The sequence below is a fragment of the Biomphalaria glabrata genome, chromosome 10 (genome assembly GCF_947242115.1).
Source record: "Biomphalaria glabrata chromosome 10, xgBioGlab47.1, whole genome shotgun sequence".
NCBI lineage: Eukaryota > Metazoa > Mollusca > Gastropoda > Planorbidae > Biomphalaria > Biomphalaria glabrata.
The window spans coordinates 10,090,861-10,111,740 of NC_074720.1; the positions used below are offsets into that span (position 1 = coordinate 10,090,861).

The following is a 20,880-nucleotide window of genomic DNA, read 5'->3' on the forward strand; positions in this document are numbered from 1 at the left end:
AAACAAGGATAACACACAGTGCATTGAAAAGCATTTTAATTGAGTCTTACACAAGAAATAAATACAAAAATATAAACAAAAGAATCAATAATATAAAACACACACACACACAGATCATGAGTTCAAAGTTCACAACAAAAGTTGTTTGAATAGAATCTTTGTTACAATCATTACGCCTTTTTCCCAAGAGCCAAAGTATTTTCAACAAATCAAATAAGTGGACAACAGTCAAGCAACATTCCAGCACAATTTTAATGACAGGATGAACTTCAGAGAAACACCCAGAAATAGGTACTACATATACACAGATTCTTTATCTATGTTTTAACTGATAAGTATAATATCTACTTTTTTTTAAAATTTCAAACTAATATAGAGCATAGTGCAATTAGAATACTTTCAACTATAGCCTTAATAGCACAGAGTAACTGAACTAGTCAAGTAGTATACAGTGATCATTTATGTAACATGTTTTGTTTTAGATCACTACTCACCACAAGAACTTTTCACACCCTACGGTTCTCAAACTAAGACTAACTAAGACATCTGAGATTCACTCTCACTGAATATAACTGTTAGATGTTCAAGAGTGTGTTTGCAGAACATTTTTCTAATTCGGCACTTGGTTCTAAATGTTTTTGCTTCTCATAACAATGGAATAGAGAAAGATCTGAAAGTAATACTGTCAAAGTCACAAAAAGTAATAGTCTTGAATATGTAGGGCATATTCTATTTTAAATATCTAATCGAAAATGTATATCCCTACTACTACTAGATAGAAAATGTGTTAGGTTTTAAAAAAACATTTTAAAAAAGGAATGAATTATATTTCTTGTCGACTGTATTATTATTATTCACTTCCCCTCAGCTTCTGTTGTAATTAACAATTAAATTAGTAGATAAGATTAAAAGAATGAGTTGCTGTCAAAGTCCTTTCTAAAACTGGGAAGAAATTCAGAGATGATGTAAAATATTTTAGAAAAACAGAACACAAAAGGAACAAAAAATTACAGCCAGTAAGGTTTTGTGAAAGTTCAAAGTAGACAACAAAATCATCCTTCATCAATTATAAAATCATGCTATAAATCATCCATTATAAAATCATCCATTATAAAATCGTCACCCGGACTAACAACAATCATTAATGGTACAACAATGTAGAATAGGTTTCACCTTGACCACAATAAAAAAATAGGTTAAACTTAAATCGTGTACAGACAATTTATTTAGTCTCAACTTCGACTGAGCCTTGTAGATAAACAAAAAAAATATTTTTTTTTCCCTTTTTGTCGAAATCATTATATAAATTGAAAAAAAAAAAAAAAGATTTCTTTTTGTAGGTAATCAAATTTTATCAATATAATCCAATGTGAAAAAAAAAAATACAGATACATTTTCATTTTCTAGGGTTACACCTCGTCCCATAAAAACAAAAATTAACAAAACGACAATTCTTTATAAAAAAAAAAAAAAAAAAAAAGCTGACACTAAACCTTCCTGAGGTCATGCCATCCATCAGTTGTAAAGTCATCCAAACATAATTAAAAAGAAAAAGAATGCTTTCAGACACATCGTAGTCCTAAGAAGTAACAATCAAGATGATAGGCTTATTTTGAAACATGAAACTCAATTCTGCTGTGAAAAAAAAAAAGGTAATATCCATTTACTTAATTTCAGCAGAACATTTCTGTAACATCTGTGTTTCAAACTATTTTAATTTTAAAATTTAGTTTCAAAATTACTTGTAATTTGCAGTTTGCAATTTTCCACTGCTCTGTCTTGCACAATGAAAGTGCTGATATATTTTGTTGAGTTCTAATATTTAACAATAATTGTCAGAGACAAAATAAACAACAAAGAAAAGCAACTGAGAACAGTCTTATCACCAATGGTTTTCTCTGACTTACATTTCTAGTTATAACAGAAAACCCATTACCCAACACTCATTCAAAGATATAACACAAAATTTTTTTGGATAATGTTATCAAAAATTTATATAATAAGATTGACAATAGAAAAACAATTTTATGTAGAAATTAGTAAAATCAGATTCATTCCTAAAACTGACGTGAACATAAAGGAATACAATCTATATCACTATTCATAAGTTTGCCAACTCATATAAAAATATGATCTATATATGAAAATTAATTATACATGTATTTTGTATAGTCAGGAAGCCAATAGCATGTATGCATAATAGATGGACAAAAATACTTGAGTTATAAAAGACCGGTGAAATTATTATATAAAAAGAAAATAGATATGTTCTGGTCTTCGGCAGAATAGATATACAACATATCAAACTTGGAAACATTGTGAATTTAGCTAAAAAATAAACATTATCCATATGCATCAGCTGAACTTGTGTAAGACATACAGTGGTGTAGCTAGAGATTTGTGGGCTCAGGGGACTTGACCTCTTTAGAGGTCCCTGCATTTTGACATCATAACATGAGATGATGGTGTAATATGTAATGTAAAAACACATTTCGGACACTTCTTTGCCCCCGGGGGAATTTTCAAATGTTGACAGCCCACCCCGCACCCTAGCTACACCACTAAAAACATAAATGTTTCAAAGGTTTTTAAGTGGCATAATGAAAGGGCACTCTTATAAAAGAGTTTGAAATAGTGGGCTGACTTCATACATTTTGAGAAATCAACGTCCACATTGCAATTAGATGGGGAAAAAAAGACCAGGTTTAAACCTTATACACAGACTTACATGCTACAAGCACAGTTTGCAAATACACACCATTTAACAATAGACATGAACTGATAGAAAATGTCACGTGTTGGCAAGAGCTTTGTTCCAATGCATTAATTAGTCAACAAATACAAATTCAAAACTAAAACTTTAGAAAGGGTGTACAGTAAATAAAATCTGCATTCACACTCAATTTTGTTTTTCAAATGTTGTTACATCCTAGACTTTGAGTACTAGTTCCATTTCACACCAGCATCTCAACATTTGAATGTTATTTCAACAAAAATAAACCAAAGAAAAAAAAATTTGTTTACTCCAAGTAGAAGACATTTGTTGGTTAGTTTTTTTTTCTTTGGGTTTTCTTAAGTTATTGTTTTACTTTGTTACTCCTATGTTATAGCTTTCTTTGTTTCTTCTCTACAAGACTAAAATCAAGTAATAAGCTTAAAGAAGATGCTAGCATTAACTCTTTTGTTTCTAGGTAGCCACATTAAAAGCTTGTTTTTACAAATGAGTTTCAACTTTATGTTTTTCAATGAAGTCACCAGCCGATACAGTTTTTAGGTTAAAATGGATAAGGAAAAATGTAGAATGTCTCTAGAATAGATACCAACTTTTACTCTTTTCAAATAAGAAATGTTTTGTTTTTCCTACTGCCCCTGGAAACTCATCATAACATCAAGTGGCTACTATGCATATAAAATCCATTGTAAAGAGATAGCATTTAGCAGACATGTACAGACAACCACTACACCAATAATACCGAGGAACAACATGAATGTAAGTTACAATAAGAACACTATGTATACACCAGCAGCAATGAGTTTAAATGCTAACTTGTAAGCTGATTGAGATTAAATACATGAGAATGTTTATAACAAGTCTGACTAGAAAATAGAATCAGGGAATGGAGAAAAAAAAATTTGAAAAAAGAAAAAAAAAGGAAAATACTTATTTTGGTTGTCAATATAATTGAATATAATGCTTATAAATTAATTAAATAATTAAATTAAAAAAAAAAAAATTCTGATAGAAAAAACATCAGAGAAGTTGAAACCCAGCCACAAACGAATTAACTTCTTCACAATACGAGGTTCTTTTATTTCAATTTTATTTTTTAATATAAACATTATTTTACCTCAGGAAGTCATTGGGAAATTAGGTTATCTTCTAAAAAGGAGAACACAAAAAAAGTGCTGCTTTACTTTCCAAGGAAGCCTACTTTGCTTATTGCTTATGTTAAAGAGAATTAGTATTAAAAAAACTATGCTCCATTTTCTCTATTAAAAAAATAATGCATTTTAATTTTGATATTTGTTAAGCGAAATCTATTTTAAACTAAAATCATGTGAAATATTTTCCAATCAAGAGATTTTTTCCCCCTAAATTTTGCATACATTAGAAATATCATGATTGTAATATCAGAAAAAAAAGTATCATAAGAATATAAGACATTTTCAATCATTTTTATATATATATTTTTTAGTAAAAAAAAAAAGGTAAAATAAAACACATTATTAGTATATAGATATAAAAAAATTATGAATATAAAGAAAGCCAAAAAATTCTACAAAAAACTGAAAACTACACAAATCTATTAAAAAAAAAAAAACAACACAATTCAATATAACAGTTGAAAAAATGTGCTAAATACTTCGTCTCTCTAGTTTGATTGAATTATGAATGTCTTGTATAGAAATAAAATGTATCCAAATCTTTCAGCGTGAAGATTAAATCTTTGTGCCACCCATGGCACCTGACAGATCCTCCTCATAGCTGTTATCCCAGTTGGGGTTCAAGTCCACCAGTCCATCCGCTGGTGCTATTAAGTTCGGTGCTGCCATTGGGTTGGGTGGTACAACGCTATGGTCATCTCTTGGGAGGTGAGCAGGTGCTGGGAGCTCCATGCAGGGTGGAGAATCTAAGCCACTGGGCAAGGGGAGTCCCAGGGGCGGCATTGTGATGATAGCATCCGCAGGTCTTTCAGGAGCCGAGATGATGGTCACTGGAGGGGAAGTGACAGGCTGAAAGATGGCCGATGCTTTGGCATGGGGCGAAGTGGTTGTGGCTGTGTCTAATGCTGGCTGAGATTCACATGCTGAGCTGATGCGTCGCCTTGGAGAGGCAGTGAGAGATGAATGGACAGAAGAGTCGTACTGATCAGAGGTGGTGTAAGGAGGCGGGGGCTCACCTAAAATAGAAAGGACCATTGAGTAATAACAGATAAGTGTAAAGAAAAAAATTCTTAATGTTTCTAGTTAATATATAAACTTTTTAATTGTAGTACTCTGCATGAAAATTCATAAGTAGGCCCTGGCTAACATTTAAAGAAGCATCTCTAGTGCTTTAGAATTGGTTGATTGATGTCAACTTCTATTGTGTTAAAAATGATTGAAACATTTCATATGAAAAAGGTTTGATCTCTAACAGAATCTTAAAACAGAAGTAAAGAAGTCTACTATTGTTATCATAGAGTGTCAAAAATATATTAACATCTACATTTGTGTAGTTAGCAAACATTTTCCCCACTAAAGTTTATTAAGAACTCAGCGTGCAATCAAAGTCACAGTGGATATGGAGCATTTAAGTAGCCACAATTTGAAAGTTGTTCATTGTTTGAAATTTAATGGGAGTTTTATTTTTTTTTCATGGTTAAAAAATTTTTTTAAAATGTAGCCATTGTAAACTTGACCTTTTTAAATGTTCCTTTGCTTAGGATTTCGATGGTAATTTATTATTTATTTTCAAAAGTACTATAAAAAAATCAATGATTTATTTAGAAACATTAGCCTCCACATTTTATTCCTGTGCTTTTTCATTCAAGTTTATACTGTAACATTTCCATTGAATTATATTCTAAAATTTATGCTCTTTCATCAGCCACTCCTGTTCTTTTACTTGTACATTAACAAAGTTGTGACTCCAATAGGAATAGCAATGAAACAAACCCCCAAACACAACTTACTACATTTTTGTTGTAGAGGAAAGTGATCTCTGCTGTGTCTGCGATAGTTTCGAACCTTTTCTTTAGCTTGCTGGACTTTAAACCGTGTTACGCCAGAGCCTGAGACAAGGCAGATAAATTTCAATTTAAAAATAAGTTATATGATATAAAACCCTATGCAGCATATTTATATTATCTGTTCTAATTCCAGATTGGTGTCCTGTTAGAATGTTATATATTCCAATTATAAAGATCCTCCTATATATATATATATATATATATATATGCTGTGGCATCGTAGTTAAGAGTTGATGTATTTGTATTACTAAGTGTCTCTGAGAACAGTTACACAAAAGTAAGTTACACACTGAACATTTAATCCTTTCAAATTCAATCCAGAGAAAGGTAAATAGAAATCAAACAAAGTAATAATCAACAATAATATAAACTCAATGAATTTCAACAGAAAGTTAGTTAATTAGTTAAATACATAAATGGAATTCAATGGAGCCCTGACATCTCAAAATTTTATATCTGTTGATTAGACTTTACTTTAAGTCACATTATCAAACTTTCACCCTTTCTCAGGGGCGTAGCTAGGAATTTTCCATCATTTGGAGGTCCAGGGGTTTGACCTATTTGGGGGCCCCTGCATTTTTCGTAATATTTAATAAAAAATAAAAAAAAAAAACAACAACACTCAAGTGGGGGTCTGGGGGGGATTTTCAAATTCTCCACCCTTCTCCCCCACCCAAGCTACGCCACTGCCCTTTCTTTGAACTTTTCAAGATGGCCACTTGGACTTATCTTATGGACTGGTGAAGGTTTTTGAGCTGTTGTGTCCTGAAACTTCTCTAAAATATTTTTCTTTGGCCTATCCTCTTAACCCAGATGTGCAGTCAAGTATGTTAACTGTTAAATTGTGAGCGCTATTATAAAAAAAAAAATTTTTATAAAGGGAAAAAAGAAGTTCAATGATTTGGTCTTGTGTAAAATTCAATACACAAAATTCTGAAATGCTCTTTAAGTTTGATAACTCTTACATACCAGTGTATTTAATGTCTTCTAAATCTTGATCATGAACATCAGGCAATTGTAGAACTATCTCCTAAAAACAAATATACAAGAGTACATATTATTATGGCAAAGTAGGCACTTTTGAATGCTGTTTCAGAAGAATTCTAAATAAACAAAAATAGGACTTAAAAAAGATTGAGAGAGAAAACTCAAGGAAAAGTTTTTTCCAGACAATAAGTCTAAAATATTTCATGCAGAAAGACAAGGCACAATCAGTGAAGGGGAGACTACTGTACAAAAACATTGTGAGTTATAGCTGGAGGGGAACAACCACCACTTTTCATTGAATCTGAATTTAAAATAAAAATATGTTGATAAAAAAAAAAATTATTAATAAGAACAATCTTCAAAAAACATTTTTTTTAAATGTCCAAGAACAGATACAAATCAAATACCTGTTGTGCGTCAAAAACGACAGAGCATTTGCGAGCAAAGTCAGAGTAAGCCTGGGACAGTTTCATAAGACCTTCCTTCAGACGTATGAGCTTAACAGCTTCATTCTCACGGATCCTGTCTGTCACTGGAGAAACATAATAAAAGAAACTATAATATTAAAGCAAACATTTTTTTTTAAATTTTGTATGCCTTTCTGTCTGAAGCTTATGGAATGCATAGAGGCATGGTAACTAAGTGGTAAAGTGTTTGGATTTAGAACCAAGGTAATAGAATATGTTTTTGTATCAACTAAATTTTAATATTACAAGTTAACTTCTAACTTCTTTCTTATGTTTTGTTTGTATAGATAAGTAGGTAAATCTAAGCATTAAAGAAATAAAAAAATTAATTAAACTAATAAATCAATAAAAACTCTTACTATTTTCAAGAGGATACAGGATAATGAATCAATCGTCTATGTTACATTACAACTATTCTTAAGATTAAAAGTATTATTTATCATAATGCACAACAGGAAACTAAAACAACAAACTGATTTCACCTTCAATCTGGGCCAAATCTTTAGCTCGTTCTGCCTGAGACAGCCGCAGTTCCAAAGCCTGGATCTCAGCGGGTGAACTTTTCTGTGACATGTAAAAAATGTATAACTAACTTGAATATACAAACTCAATTTTTTAACTTGAATATACAAACTCAATTTTTTAACTACACATAATCCACTTAGGTACTTTTAATCTTTTAAATAGATTTTTAAAATACAAACTTTATACTTCAAGGTATAACAAAAATAAAAACCTTAAAAGCTTTCTTGAGTTCTTTTCTGACCTTCATTTCACGCTGCTCACAAGCATTCTGTTAGTAAACATTATCATTTTAAAACCAATACCATAAGAAGTTTCAATAAATGCTTAAGAAATGTTTGAGGGGCTTGTATTAGAATTGTGCACACTAAATAGAATTGTGCACACTACTACTAATATTTTTAACTTCAGAACTTTTATTAATTTTCAAAAAATCAAATTAGTCAAATAATACCTTAACACTCTAGGAAAAGGAACATTAAAAGAATATTAAGTTGTCTATTTATTTTTATCCATATATGGAAGTTGCAAAGGGAAAAGATTGTAAAATACCACACATAAAGCCAATTTTAATCTTCTTTTCACTGTTATATTAATTTTTTGTAGCACTACTTTGGTTTTTTACAATAAAGCAAAATTCATTTTTCATTCACTTTTCCTATCCTGAAAAAGTTTTTATTTACAAGGCAGTGTGTACAAAGCAGACTAAAAATATATTTTCAAGCTTCATGCTTCCATATAAAACAAATATGATTCTAAAGAAAAAAATGTGTAAGCTGTAAGTAGGCTATATCAGGTATTCGATCTTTGAAATTAGTTTCAGAGAAACTTGTCAGCATTCATTTTAAAGATTTAGAAGTCCTAAATCTAACTTTAAAGACTCGTTACACTACTCTATTACTCTAATATTTAGCAATATTGGATGAGTACATTTCTAGTAACTGAAAAAGCTAATATTATTTTGACACATATATTTAAGCTCCAAGAACCATGTTAATTTTTCATGAAAAGATATTTTATTTACTTTCTTTAGATTTTAGATCCAAATGTAGAGATAGTATCCTCTAAATATCTGATCTAATTTTTGTTTTAAAAATCCCAAATAGGCTAACAAATGTATTGTAACTTATACTGATTTTTTTGTAATTGAATACAAAATTGTTCAGACAGGGGCTTAGATCTTTAAACACAACAGAGCTTAAAGTAATAGAATAATTTCATACGGCTACAATTAATATTACTTAATAAAGAACGAAACAGCATTCAGAAAAAGAGAAGAAATTTGATTAGTGTTAATTGGCATTTCTTATCCACATATTTGGTTGACCGACAGATAGCTTCAGCTGATATTCTATAATGGCCTATTAACAAATGTAACTAAACAAAATTTAATCAGGTTTAAGGTATGAAAATTGGTGATGCTAAGGGTACTTAATGAAACATCTGCAAAATAATCTAAAACAGTGTTTCTCAAACTTTTTCAAATTGCACATTTAGACAAATTTGTGGAAAACATTACTAATATTTTAGGTTGGATTATTTCTATTTGCTTAAGTAAAAATAATACTAATTAAAACATATTCTAAATTTAGCATTTAATGTAAAAGAATAAAAGTATAATAAAATTTAGATGAAATAAAAAAAAAAGGTTTAATGACTGATGGTATTGTGGGATTGAAGTGAAAAACGTCTTAATATAAGGAAATAAATAATGTTGGTAAGCTAAATTCTAGTGTGGCATCAAGCCTATGTCTATAATTATACACAATTATAAAATAATTAGAAAACCACACAAAAAGATTGTAGGAAACAGAAATAAAATAAAATAGCTTGTTTTAAAATATTGTGGTTTTCCTTAGACTAAATGGACCAGAATTCACTTAATAAATAATCTTAATATGTATGAGTCAGAATCTAGACTAGTTCAAAGTTTATAGTGATTGTTATTACAGAATTTATTTTCTTTGCGTTACTTAGAAGAGCTAATAAAATCCTTTTTTTTTTCTGCATTTACTAAGGAAAAAATGTACTTGCTACTAGTTATTTATTTCAATAGTTTGTGGGACACTTATTCATGTATCGCGGAACACTAGGAACGCAGTCTGGGAAATGTTGATTTAAGAGGAAAAAAGTGGTGCTGATTTCTTTTTTGTTTGTGATCCTTATAATTTAATACGTTTTTGACACTCATGTACATACAAAATTGTTCTTTGACTGTGATACATGCTTTTCTCCCTCCAAGATCATTTCAAACATATAGCGATACTCTTTCAAGTGCTCTGGAAAAAACAATAATTGCACATTTACATTGAAACAAAAAGGTTATTCTACTATTTTAAGTTTCATAAAATATAAACCTTTCTTTTACAGAGAAATCTCATTGTTATATCTGCTTTTTTTTTTTAAGCTCCAAAGCACTGAATACAATTTTATCTCTGGTGAAAATTATCAAAAGAGCCAGCTATAGAAGTTTATCAATGCAGTCATAAATCTAGTTTTTCCAACATTAATAAAGTATACTATTAACAGTGTATAATTAAATTAACACCCAAAAATGACACAACAGTAAAGAGAGGCACATCATTAATGACACTTCTTATTAATGCTAATAAAGGCTTTATGAGAATTATGTTTCTCTTAGGCAATACTTACACATATGATATGCATTAGACAAAAGAAATACTCTACCTCCAAATTCACGCTGAACCTCTGTCCAAAGCAAGTTTAACTCTGCAAGTTGATTGGCAACATCTTGAAGTGCTCGGTTTTCTTCACTGATGGCCCACTTAAGAAAGTCTTGTGAAACTGCAAGTAAAATGTGATTCAAAATTATTTCATAACATGAAACTAAATTTGTATTTATAAGTTAATTGAAATCTTTACTAGATATTCTAAATCTGTACAAGTTATTTCAAACCTAGTGTCATTTTTGCAGGGTCCATTTACTGTTTTAAAACTGTTATTTAATAAGATTTATTGGACCTGTTCAGCGGGGACAATCTTCTGATTTGAGAGGAAAAATAAATTTCTTTTATCAAATCAAATTATAGAAGAAAAAAAAATCCTAAAAAGGCTGCAAGCGAGAATCTGCAAAACTGAAAATCATGCATTTTTTGCTCCAAATCATACAATGGGTCTCAATATTGATGTTTAGAATAAATAATGTTGCTTACAGACTGCCAAAAAAATTCTACTATTACTTGCTATTATTTATTTACATACAAGTGTATATATATAATTATTCCTGTGGCAAAGAATAAGAACCATCAAAGATCTACTGTAAAGTGCACAGGAATATTACTTGTTCTTTATCTTCTTCATTCTCATTTTTTATGTTGGAGGGTTCATATAATTGATCCCTTACCTGAGATGAACCCTTTAGTAGTTTCCAGATCAGGCAATTCTCTGTATATAGTTTTTCTTCATTAAGAGGGTTTCGGGCTAGAGCCTTGTTAGGGCCTCTCAATAGAGTATGCAGCTTTAAAGGACCTGGTTGTCATTCTCTGGTGATGCTTCAAAAGGGCTGTTTCGCTAGTCCCAACATGTTGGTATAGCTTATAATAGATATAGTTTTTCTTGCAATTGGGGTGAGAACTGCTGGTTGATTTCTTGTTTATTCTAGTTCTTTCATTTTCTTCACTTCTTCTGGATAGAGGAAAATTTTCATTTGTTTGTTCATTCTCCCATCTTTGGCCAGTATGTCAGCTTTTTCATTACCTTCTATTTCAATGTGTGCTGGAATCTTATTGAAGAACAGTTTCTTTGCTGTTGTTGAGGTTTACCAGAGCTGTCCTGAGTTGCTTAATATAAGAGGTATCAGAGTTTTTCAGACTTTCAAGATATTTTGGCATCAATCAGTAAGACCATTTAGCTGTTTGGTGTACTAGTTCAAAGGCTCCTCTTTCTGCACTGTGTCCAGCTACAATTGACTTTTCTAGTCTTTCCATGATGCATCATTACAATGTTTGGGGAAATTCTAAAAAATTTGGACATCTGGAAAAATGTCAAATTTTTAAGTGGGTTGTAGGCAGACCAAAGCAAAAGGTCTAAATGGAAGGAGGTCAAAGCTAGTATAAAAAAAATATTAACAACTTATATTTACCAGCATTCTGCACATTCATGAACGATTTAGCAGTATTTCTCATGTCCTTGACCTCAGACAACAAAACATGGAGATCAGTGTGGCCTCCTCCTAATGACATCAACTTCACACCACTCCTATAGAAATAAAACCAAAATAAATACATGCTTTATTTTCCAGGCAGAACTATATTATATCTTCTAACTATGCAACCAAATGCTAATTGATACCAGTTCACAGAACAGTTAATTAGTACCTGCGTACAACCCGTGCAGCTTTGTCCATAATGTCCTTACAAATCTGTAAATCGTTTTACAGTAAGGCAACCTAATCTGAAAAAAAAAATGTTGAAAGTTAATATAACAATTGCATCAAAAATAAAATTATTATTATGACATTTAAGTTCTTGAGATATAATGGTATCTGAACACTTAATAGAAAAATTATAAATTTCATATATTCTAGCCACATATTACCAGCGACTCGTGGATCTTAATTTGTGCATCACTGATATAGTGTTGTTTTAGAAATAATTGAACAGAACAATATTGTTAGAAGTAAAGTGAATGCTTAAATATGAAAATATTATGAATTCCAAAAAAAAAAAAAAAAAAAAAAAAGGGTGGAGAATACAGTCAAAGTATTATTATAAGAAAGAAGGGCCCAGACCACACAAATACAGCTTATGACATATTTCGAATAAGAACTGAAAATCGGAAGAACTCAGATAGGAGGAGAGTTGTTGGGTGTAGATAAGTGATGCTCAAGTTTATGGGCTGATCATCATCAAGCCAATATGCTAACCACTGAGCCAGCAAATAGCTTATGAAAATAGAACTTTTTAAGGGGTTTTATTCAACTTATACAACCACATCAGTCAAGTGCAATTTCTTTCACTTTTTTAATACCAAACTATAATACCAACAGTTAATTTACTTTAGTAATTCTTCGTTTGTCAGGTAATTGTGCAAAGTTTCAACTTGATCCGAGATTGGGTGTGGGACTTTTACCAGACAGACAGAGTGAATTGATATAAGCTTTGTAAAAAAGTAACAAAAATGTACAGAATAGATCTGAGTGCCCTTAAAGATAATTTAGATATAATATTTTGATATGTAATTTCATCAAATATTGATTGCTTAATTATTCATTATTTGATTCTGAAGTGATTATTATTATTAAATTGATAGATTATAATTGATTGAATCTAGAATAAAGCTGTGTTATTGAAAAAGTCTAGCCAAATCGCACATTTTTTTTTTGCATTTGAACTGTTGTAGCTCTATATTGGCTAGACCTAGAAAAAAAAAAATTCATCCATTGGACTATAAAATTAATTAGATATACAGTATGCAATATGCAGAGCTAAGATAAAATATAATGTCGAAGAGGGGTTGGGTAGGTATTCCAAAGTGTATACCTCATCAGATTTTTTTCACTGACAACAATATCAAGCACCTTGTATAACAGGCGTGGTGGCTGAGTGGTAAAGCACTTGACTTCTGAACCGTGGTTCGAATCCTGGGGTTTTTAATTTCGGGATCTTTGGGCGCCTCTGAGTCCACCAAGCTCTAATTGGTACCTGACATTAGTTGGGGAAAAAGTAAAGGCAGTTGGTCATTGTGCTGGCCACATGACACCCTCCTTAATCATAGGCCATAGAATCAGATGACCTTTACGTCATCTGCCCTATAGACCACAAGGTCTGAAAGGGGAACTTTTTTGTAAAACATATCAAACTGTACTCTTCAAATGTTTAATGTTTTAATCATCTTTAGAACTCTTTCATTTCAGGTATTTTCTGGTCAAGCAAGAGGTGAACTACCATGTGCAAAAGAAAAGAAAAAACTAATTGCAAACACATTTGACAGTGATAGTTCAAAATTTAGGCATGGTCAATGCTATAAATATGGATTTAGCAATGGCAGGGGAGATCACACTTTATATAAATTATTTTTTTTGTCAAAATAATGTTTAATAAGCATGCATTTATAAATTGCTTGTGTGTTAGTTGTCTTTTAGATACTAAAAATTTACTGATTACATTTTTTTTTTAGCTTTGAACGTTAAAGAAAACATAAGTCTGCATAAAAATACATGAACACCAAAAAAAAACAAAAACACTTTTTGTTCGACATTGCAGCATTGTCTAAAATGGCATACATTATTGAACATCCCCTATAAGCAAGGGAAGTATAGTATTATACATTATCTCTTTTCAATCCTAAAGCTAAATATATAGATCTTGCTTGGCTAAAGCACCAAAGGGGTATACTGTAGCCATAGCACCGGAAGCACACGCATTCATGTGTATGAGGTAAAAACAACACGCTTTCATACAAGTGTACTTTATCGGCAAGTAGAAAAAGAACTTGCATAGGAATACAAAACTAAATGTTTTAATAATTAGACAAATGGATCATGCACTGTACTATCACAGTATTTCTGTAATTAATCATTTCTATGATTTATTTTGTAAAACATTTTGTGTTTGTCATAGATTTTAAACCAAGTGTGACGTGAATGGGTAAAAAGCAAGGGAATATTGATAAACATAGTGCTCATGAGGGGCAGAGTTGTATGAAAAAAAATGTTTTCATGAGAAGCACAATCCAGCTCTCTTTCTCTTTTATTCTGTGCCCTAATTATTGATGGACCAGCCTAGGTAGGTACAAAGCATGGTATCATCAACACAGACCAGAAACAAAAACATAGCGGGAAGGACAATTATTGATTAATCAGGTACCAAATTAGGTCACATCACTGAGTGGAGTGAGCGGGCTAGTCGCGCGGGGTCACACATTTTTTTGGGGTCAACTAGATCCAGGTATGTCACAGTATATGGCCCTTTGTGAAGTTGAGGGCAAAGCAGAGAAGAAACCAATCAAAAGTGGGAAAAGTGACACTAATCTGTTGGACTTGAGTGTTAAAAGACATTGATATTTAAAAAAAGAAAATTTAAGATAATAATATTTTTTAAAATAATAACAAGAAGTGTTCGTTAGTGTTCTATAAGTTACGAAGCGGGGAATGGTGTTTGTTAAATGTTAGCACTGGACCAGATTGACCTGACCCTCTTCAACATCATATTTTATTGTAGCTATGTGTAGCGTAACAAAACAACATTGAACATATCTATTTTTATTGACAAATGAATGACGAGTTTAAAGATAATTCCAGTTTTTTCCTAGGACTAACCATTACGGAGTTATAAACATTTAAACAAAATTAACTTATTGCAATATAAAAATTACAATTATGCTATTGAGGGCTTATTGTATAAAAGTAACAAATGTTTGCTTTAATTTTAATCAAATCAGGTATTGTTTTTTGTAATGCTTTTTAATATAGACTCTAGACTAGGTCTAGATGATTTTCATTGATATAGATCTAGACAATAGATAAATATAATATAGTGACATACTGAGTATGACATTGACATAGTCAGTCTACATCAGGGGTCTCAAACTCATTTCAGCATGTGGGCCACAGTGGAAAGTAACAACCATTCAGCGGGCCACACCACAAAAAGAGAATGTTTTTTTCATTAAATTTTACGAACACTACTGTCACTGCAGTTAAATGCTAAAATAAAGTTTTTATAATTATTAATTACATTTAGTGTAGTTTATTACATGCACAGGCAGTATAGTTTACTAAAATAAGTTGACGTTGTCTCTGTCACTTATTAAAAAGCAGAAACTGTAGTTACCCAAAAAACTACAACTATAATTTCTAGGCCTACTGCAGATGGCTCTTCACTCATGTTTCTATACACTCAGCTGAGAGCGTTTGGCAGAGACCAGACCATCGACGTTAGGCCTGAAGTCGCATGTAGTGGCAAGCCGCAAGGTTGCTCTCAGATGCGTATCAGTCAGTCTTGATCGTAATGCTGTTTTGTTGATCATTCTGAAAAAAAAAACTCCCAAACATCGCTAGAATTCTAGCAGCTGCGCAGAATAAGTTTGGAAACTTCTCTCTGGGAAGAAACTGGTAGAAATCTGGAACGCCAACATCAGCGTATTTTTGCTTCAGAACAGTGTCACACTGCATGTCCAGTAGTTTCATCTGGACTTCCTCTGGAACGTTTAACACGTCAACTGTGAACAGAGTGGCAAAAAAGAAAAACCTGTGATTCGAGAGCAGTGAATTGCTGAAAGCGGTAGTCCGGAGAGAATGTCTACGTAGTCTTTCAGGCGCTGTGGTTCAACCGTAATGCTCTGTAGAAAAGACAAATGAGCCAGGTTTCCATCTGCCAGCTGTGTGGCCAACAAAATCAGCTTGCATCTGAATGATTTGATGCGGTCAAACATCATGGTAATCAGCTGCTTTGTGCCCTGTAGTTGTGAATTGAGATGTTGCGTGATGTCAGTAAGAAAAGCAAGATCCGACAAAACAATTGGGTCACTGAGCGGAGGTATGTCTTTCATTGCCATGAACAATGCTATTTCCCGTCTCAGTTCAAAGAATCTCTGCAGCACTTTTCCACGACTCAACCATCTGACTTGCGTATGATAAAGCAACTCACCGTATTCCGTTTCTAAATCAGCTAGAAATGACACAAACCGTCTGTGGTTGAGACCCCGTGGACATATGAAGTTCACCGTCTTCACAACAACATCCATCACGTTCTTTATTTGTAGACTTTTACCACAGAGTGCTTCTTGGTGCAGAATTCAGTGTATGGCTGCAAAAGGTCCCGCCAAGCTGAGCTGATACCGTTTCTCTACCATTAATCCAAAAACACCAAACTTCTCTGAACACATTGCTGGTGCACCGTCCGTAGCCACTGAAACAAGTTTTCTCCCACAGTAGCCCACACCTGTCAATACAAGCTTCCAGTTCTTGAAACACGTCGCATCCAGTCATCGTTCCTTTCCTGGGTAGTAAATCCAAGAGCTCTTCAACAATGTTCAAGTTTTCGTCGACCCAAGGAATGAATGCGGCACAGTATGCGGTGTCTGTTACACCAGTAGACTCGTCCAGTGCAATGGAATATGCTACAAAGTTTTTTGCAGCGGCAATCAGTTGCTGTTGAACATTTGTCGCTGACTCTGTGATCCTGCTTGCAACTGTGTTCGCAGACAAACTTATGCCTTCGAAGAGTTTCTTTTTCTCGGGGCAGATAATTTCACACGCCTGTAGCATACACTCTTTTACAAACTGGCCTTCAGTGAATGGTCGTGAAGCCTTTGCTATCATCTCGCTAACAACAAAGCTTGCCTTCACAGAATCTTCGCTTGCAGTGGGCAGACACCTCATTTACTGACTTGTGCAGTTGTAAATCATTTCACGGCTTATATGTGGTCATTGTAAATTTTATCTAATTTTTTTGACTTCACGGAGGTGGCTGTGGGCCACACAAAATTGTTTCGCGGGCCACGTGTTTGAGACCCCTAGTCAGCCTAGTCTAGATCTAGAATATAGATCTATAATTATTATATATAGAATATAGACTTAGATAGATCAATTGTAATTAATAATAATTATAAATACATCTAGAATCTAGTCTGACTATCATAAGTCATTATTAATAATAATTATAATTATCTAAATGACCTTCTATCTAGATCTAGAATCTCTAGATTATGAAATTCTAGATCTACATTCGACATCTTAAATGACTTAATATTTCTTATGATCTTGTAAAAATCTAGTCATCTAGACCTAGTCAAGTACTAGTAGATCTACTAGACATCTAGTAGTACTAGTCTACTAGAAAAAGACATGGGGAGTGATTGACTGTCACTGTCACAGACTAGTCCTAGTCTAGCCTCTAGGTCCTAGGTTAGGTATACAGCTAATTATAACTTAATTAAGTCAATTAAGTTAATTAATATACAATCAACACAACACTAACTTATTTAAGTTATTAGATCTAGTTTAAAACTACTAAGTCGTCTAACCCAGTCTAAGTCTAGACTGAAGACTCTAAGTCACTGTCAGTGTCAACAACACAACTGAGTCAACTGTGTTAGTAAGTACTGTTAGAGTTACTCGTTAGAAACTTAGATTCTAGACTAGATCTAGCTATTTTACTTTTCAAATGCATAGATGTTTGATATAGCAGTTATAAATATTCACACGAGAAACATTTGCATATGATCTAGATCTCGATCTATTTATTAGAACATCAAGCAGGTAAAAAATACATCCTCCACCAAGTCCAAGTACTCAAACATAAACAGCAGTCTACAAAAAAAAAAAAATATGTCCGGAAATTTATACGGAAGAAGAAGTGACGTCACAAGAAACCATTGTCACTGACCATCATAAAAGTATCTTTTTTAAAAAACAAAACTCGAAGGACAGCATATATATAACTTGACATAAACATTTTTTAAAAAGTGACCCCCCTTAAAAATTCATTTTCTAAAATAATGCAACAATCCATCTATCTATCTATCTATATTGTATATATATAATTCTCTTCATGGCTTAACAGTTTGGACATTGTGAAGTAAAGAAAAGATTACTCTTTTATTTCTGCAAGTCGGACTAGATTAACCCTACGAAAAAAAAAGAAAGGGGGGGGGGAGAACAAGTAGTATTCATCCGTCACTAAATAGCAGGGCCGGACTTAACCATAGTGACCAAGACGTTATGGAAAGATCACTCTTTTATTTATTTCTACCCCACGTAACTTTAGCGGAAAAAAAAAGAGGGGGGGGGGAGAGAACAAGTCATCTACTCTGTATTCACCCTTACTAAATAGCAGGGCCGGACTCAACCGTTGTGGGGCCCAATTCGAAACGGATTTCGTGGGACCAAGTTTGGGTAGGGAAGCGGATAATAAGTGAAAACTAAGAGTTTGTATTATAAAATAAATTCTTGTTTGCATTTTATTCATTTTTACTACGTCAAAAATATTTTACGAGCCATGCGAAGTCATACAGTATATCTTTAAAATTCTATTTCCAACATAGATCCCGCTCAATAGCAAGAATTATCAAATGTTTCTATCTATCTACGAGAATCGTTGACGTCAAGTAATTCTTTATTAGTTTGAGGCGCGAGAAGCTTCTTTCAACAGATTCCACAATTATGAGTATTGCATAATGCCGTTTTTTGTTATCGAGCGTAGGATTGGCGTTTTCCATATTGAATGCCACCCCAAAATGACAATTTTTGTCTATATATTTCAGGAGATTTGTATGAGTTTTCAAAAGATTTTAATAATTTCCAGATATTTCCAGGACTTTTTCGTATATTTTGCAATTTCAGGAGATTTCCAGGAGCTCCTGGTAAATCAGGAGGCCGCGGGAAATCTGTTATAAGTTATAAAATGGTTTAATTTAATAATTTACACCTAGGATTAGCGTGAGGCCTATGAAATTGCGGGGCCCACTGCAGTCGCATAGGTTGCAGTGGCCTAAGACCGGCCCTGCAAAATAGCGGTGTATGCTACGCCGTGGGTCGACTAGTATTCAATATTGAAACAAAAGTAGGCTAATTACTCGCACCAAGGGTGAGAATCATTGCTAGATGAAAAGAGCCAAGATAGTAAAGTGAGGTCGTGAAGTGAGGTGCGGGGATTCTTGATACCCATGATGCCACATTTATGATTTTCTGTTTTATGGGTTTTATGGGTTTATCTAGGGGATGATATAATTAACCGGGTTCCCCGGGTTCAAAAAATGTACAAATCATGTGTTTATAAGTTAATGCATTATTAATTGTACAAATGAACATACAGCACTCACTTCCGGCCACACGGCTCGGTAGCTCCAAATACTACAACTCGCAGATGCAAGGATCAGTCACGGCTCCAAAGGCGAGCTTAAAACCACACACTCCATCGTAGCCCCAAGTCCCAAGCCCAACTCCCTGAAACAAAGAATAAACTTAGATCTAGCGATGCCGCTAACGACACCCGTAATGAAATATCAACCTGATTAATAAAACTGTTAATATCGGGGAAACAGTGAAAACTGTAGCGCAGAAAGAATCAACAGCCAGAAGGCCCTCTCCGCTGAGAGAACAAATATGGAAGATAGGAATGTTAAGTAAGAACGCGTGCCGGTATTTTGTTCTAATCGAGGTTACACAACCATGGTAGATAAGGAGTTTGCAACAATTTGTTCCCCGTAAGAATAAAGAGTCTCCATCCAAGGTTGTCAAGTCGACACCTGGTTCTGTTAGAGTTGCATTTGGTTAAGGACTAGAAAGCGTTACAGTTTATCTCTCTATTTCATGTCTAATCAAACTCCATCACATTGCATGTCCACATTAGAGATTCAAACAAATTATTTCAGTCTCAATCTTTTTAGTATTATTTCCTCAGACTTCAGGTACAGGCAGTGGCGTGGCAAGATACCCGTGGGCCCGGGTTCAAGAATATATTGGTGGGCTCCCTACCCCAACACTAAATAACAAAATTGAAGAAATTGATTGTTGATGCAGACATTTCTACCGTGAAAGCTCACTAATCTGTCTCACTGAAACATGGCAAAATGAAATTATTCCCGACGCATCAGTAGACTTGGATGCGTTTCTTTTGTACAGATCAGACAGAACAACAGATAGTGGCAAAACAAGAGGAGGAGGACTGGCCATTTACGTCAATAAACAGTACTGCTGTGTCAACAATATTTCAATCAAAACTAAAGTGTATACGACCGATATTGAATTACTATGTAACAATCTCAGGCTATACTACCTGCAAAGAAAGTTTACACAATTTTACGTCATATTTGTGCATATACCACCCACAGCCAACACAGAGAAAGCAACAAAACATATACTAGACGTTGTACACGTGCGTGTAACGAAAATCCTGATGCTGCCCGACTAGTTATGGGAGATTTCAATCATCTTTCGTTAGGTCAACACCTGCCAACATATACTCAATATGTTAATTGTCCCACACGGCAGGATAAAACCTTGGACATGTGTTGTAGCAACATAAAAATGGCCTACACATCTCGATCGTTATTTAACCTCTGACCAGACAGATGAACTTACCACAACTGTTAACTCGTACATCCAGTTCTGTGAAAACATGATTGTACCAAAGAAGAAAATTAAAACATTCAGTAATAATAGACCCTGGATGACCAACATTAAAAATTAACATTCTCTCGTCATCGAG

At 33.2% G+C, this 20,880-nt stretch overlaps 1 protein-coding gene across 1 annotated transcript; it reads right to left on the minus strand.

Annotated features, from left to right (window-relative positions):
• Positions 1-19: 19 nt before the first annotated feature.
• LOC106054400 (uncharacterized) lies at positions 20-18,004 on the minus strand. The gene is made up of 11 exons (XM_056044546.1): positions 17,829-18,004; positions 12,046-12,121; positions 11,811-11,926; positions 10,397-10,513; positions 9,908-9,987; positions 7,923-7,979; positions 7,669-7,750; positions 7,127-7,251; positions 6,702-6,762; positions 5,676-5,774; positions 20-4,901 (listed from the first exon to the last, which is right to left on the minus strand). The coding sequence occupies exons 2-11, from the start codon at positions 12,072-12,074 to the stop codon at positions 4,441-4,443; spliced, it is 1,227 nt and encodes a 408-aa protein (XP_055900521.1). The 5' UTR covers positions 12,075-12,121; positions 17,829-18,004; the 3' UTR covers positions 20-4,440.
• Between the last annotated feature and the right edge of the window lie 2,876 nt (positions 18,005-20,880).

Excerpts from the sequence above, each read along its gene's own strand:
- LOC106054400 (XM_056044546.1), bottom strand. The coding sequence starts at position 12,074 with ATGGACAAAGCTGCACGGGTTGTACGCAG. Across the intron at positions 7,980-9,907 it reads CACAGTCAAAGAACAATTTT|AATGCTTGTGAGCAGCGTGA; the intron begins GTATGTACATGA and ends GTTTACTAACAG. Across the intron at positions 7,751-7,922 it reads AACTCAAGAAAGCTTTTAAG|AAAAGTTCACCCGCTGAGAT; the intron begins GTTTTTATTTTT and ends TACATGTCACAG.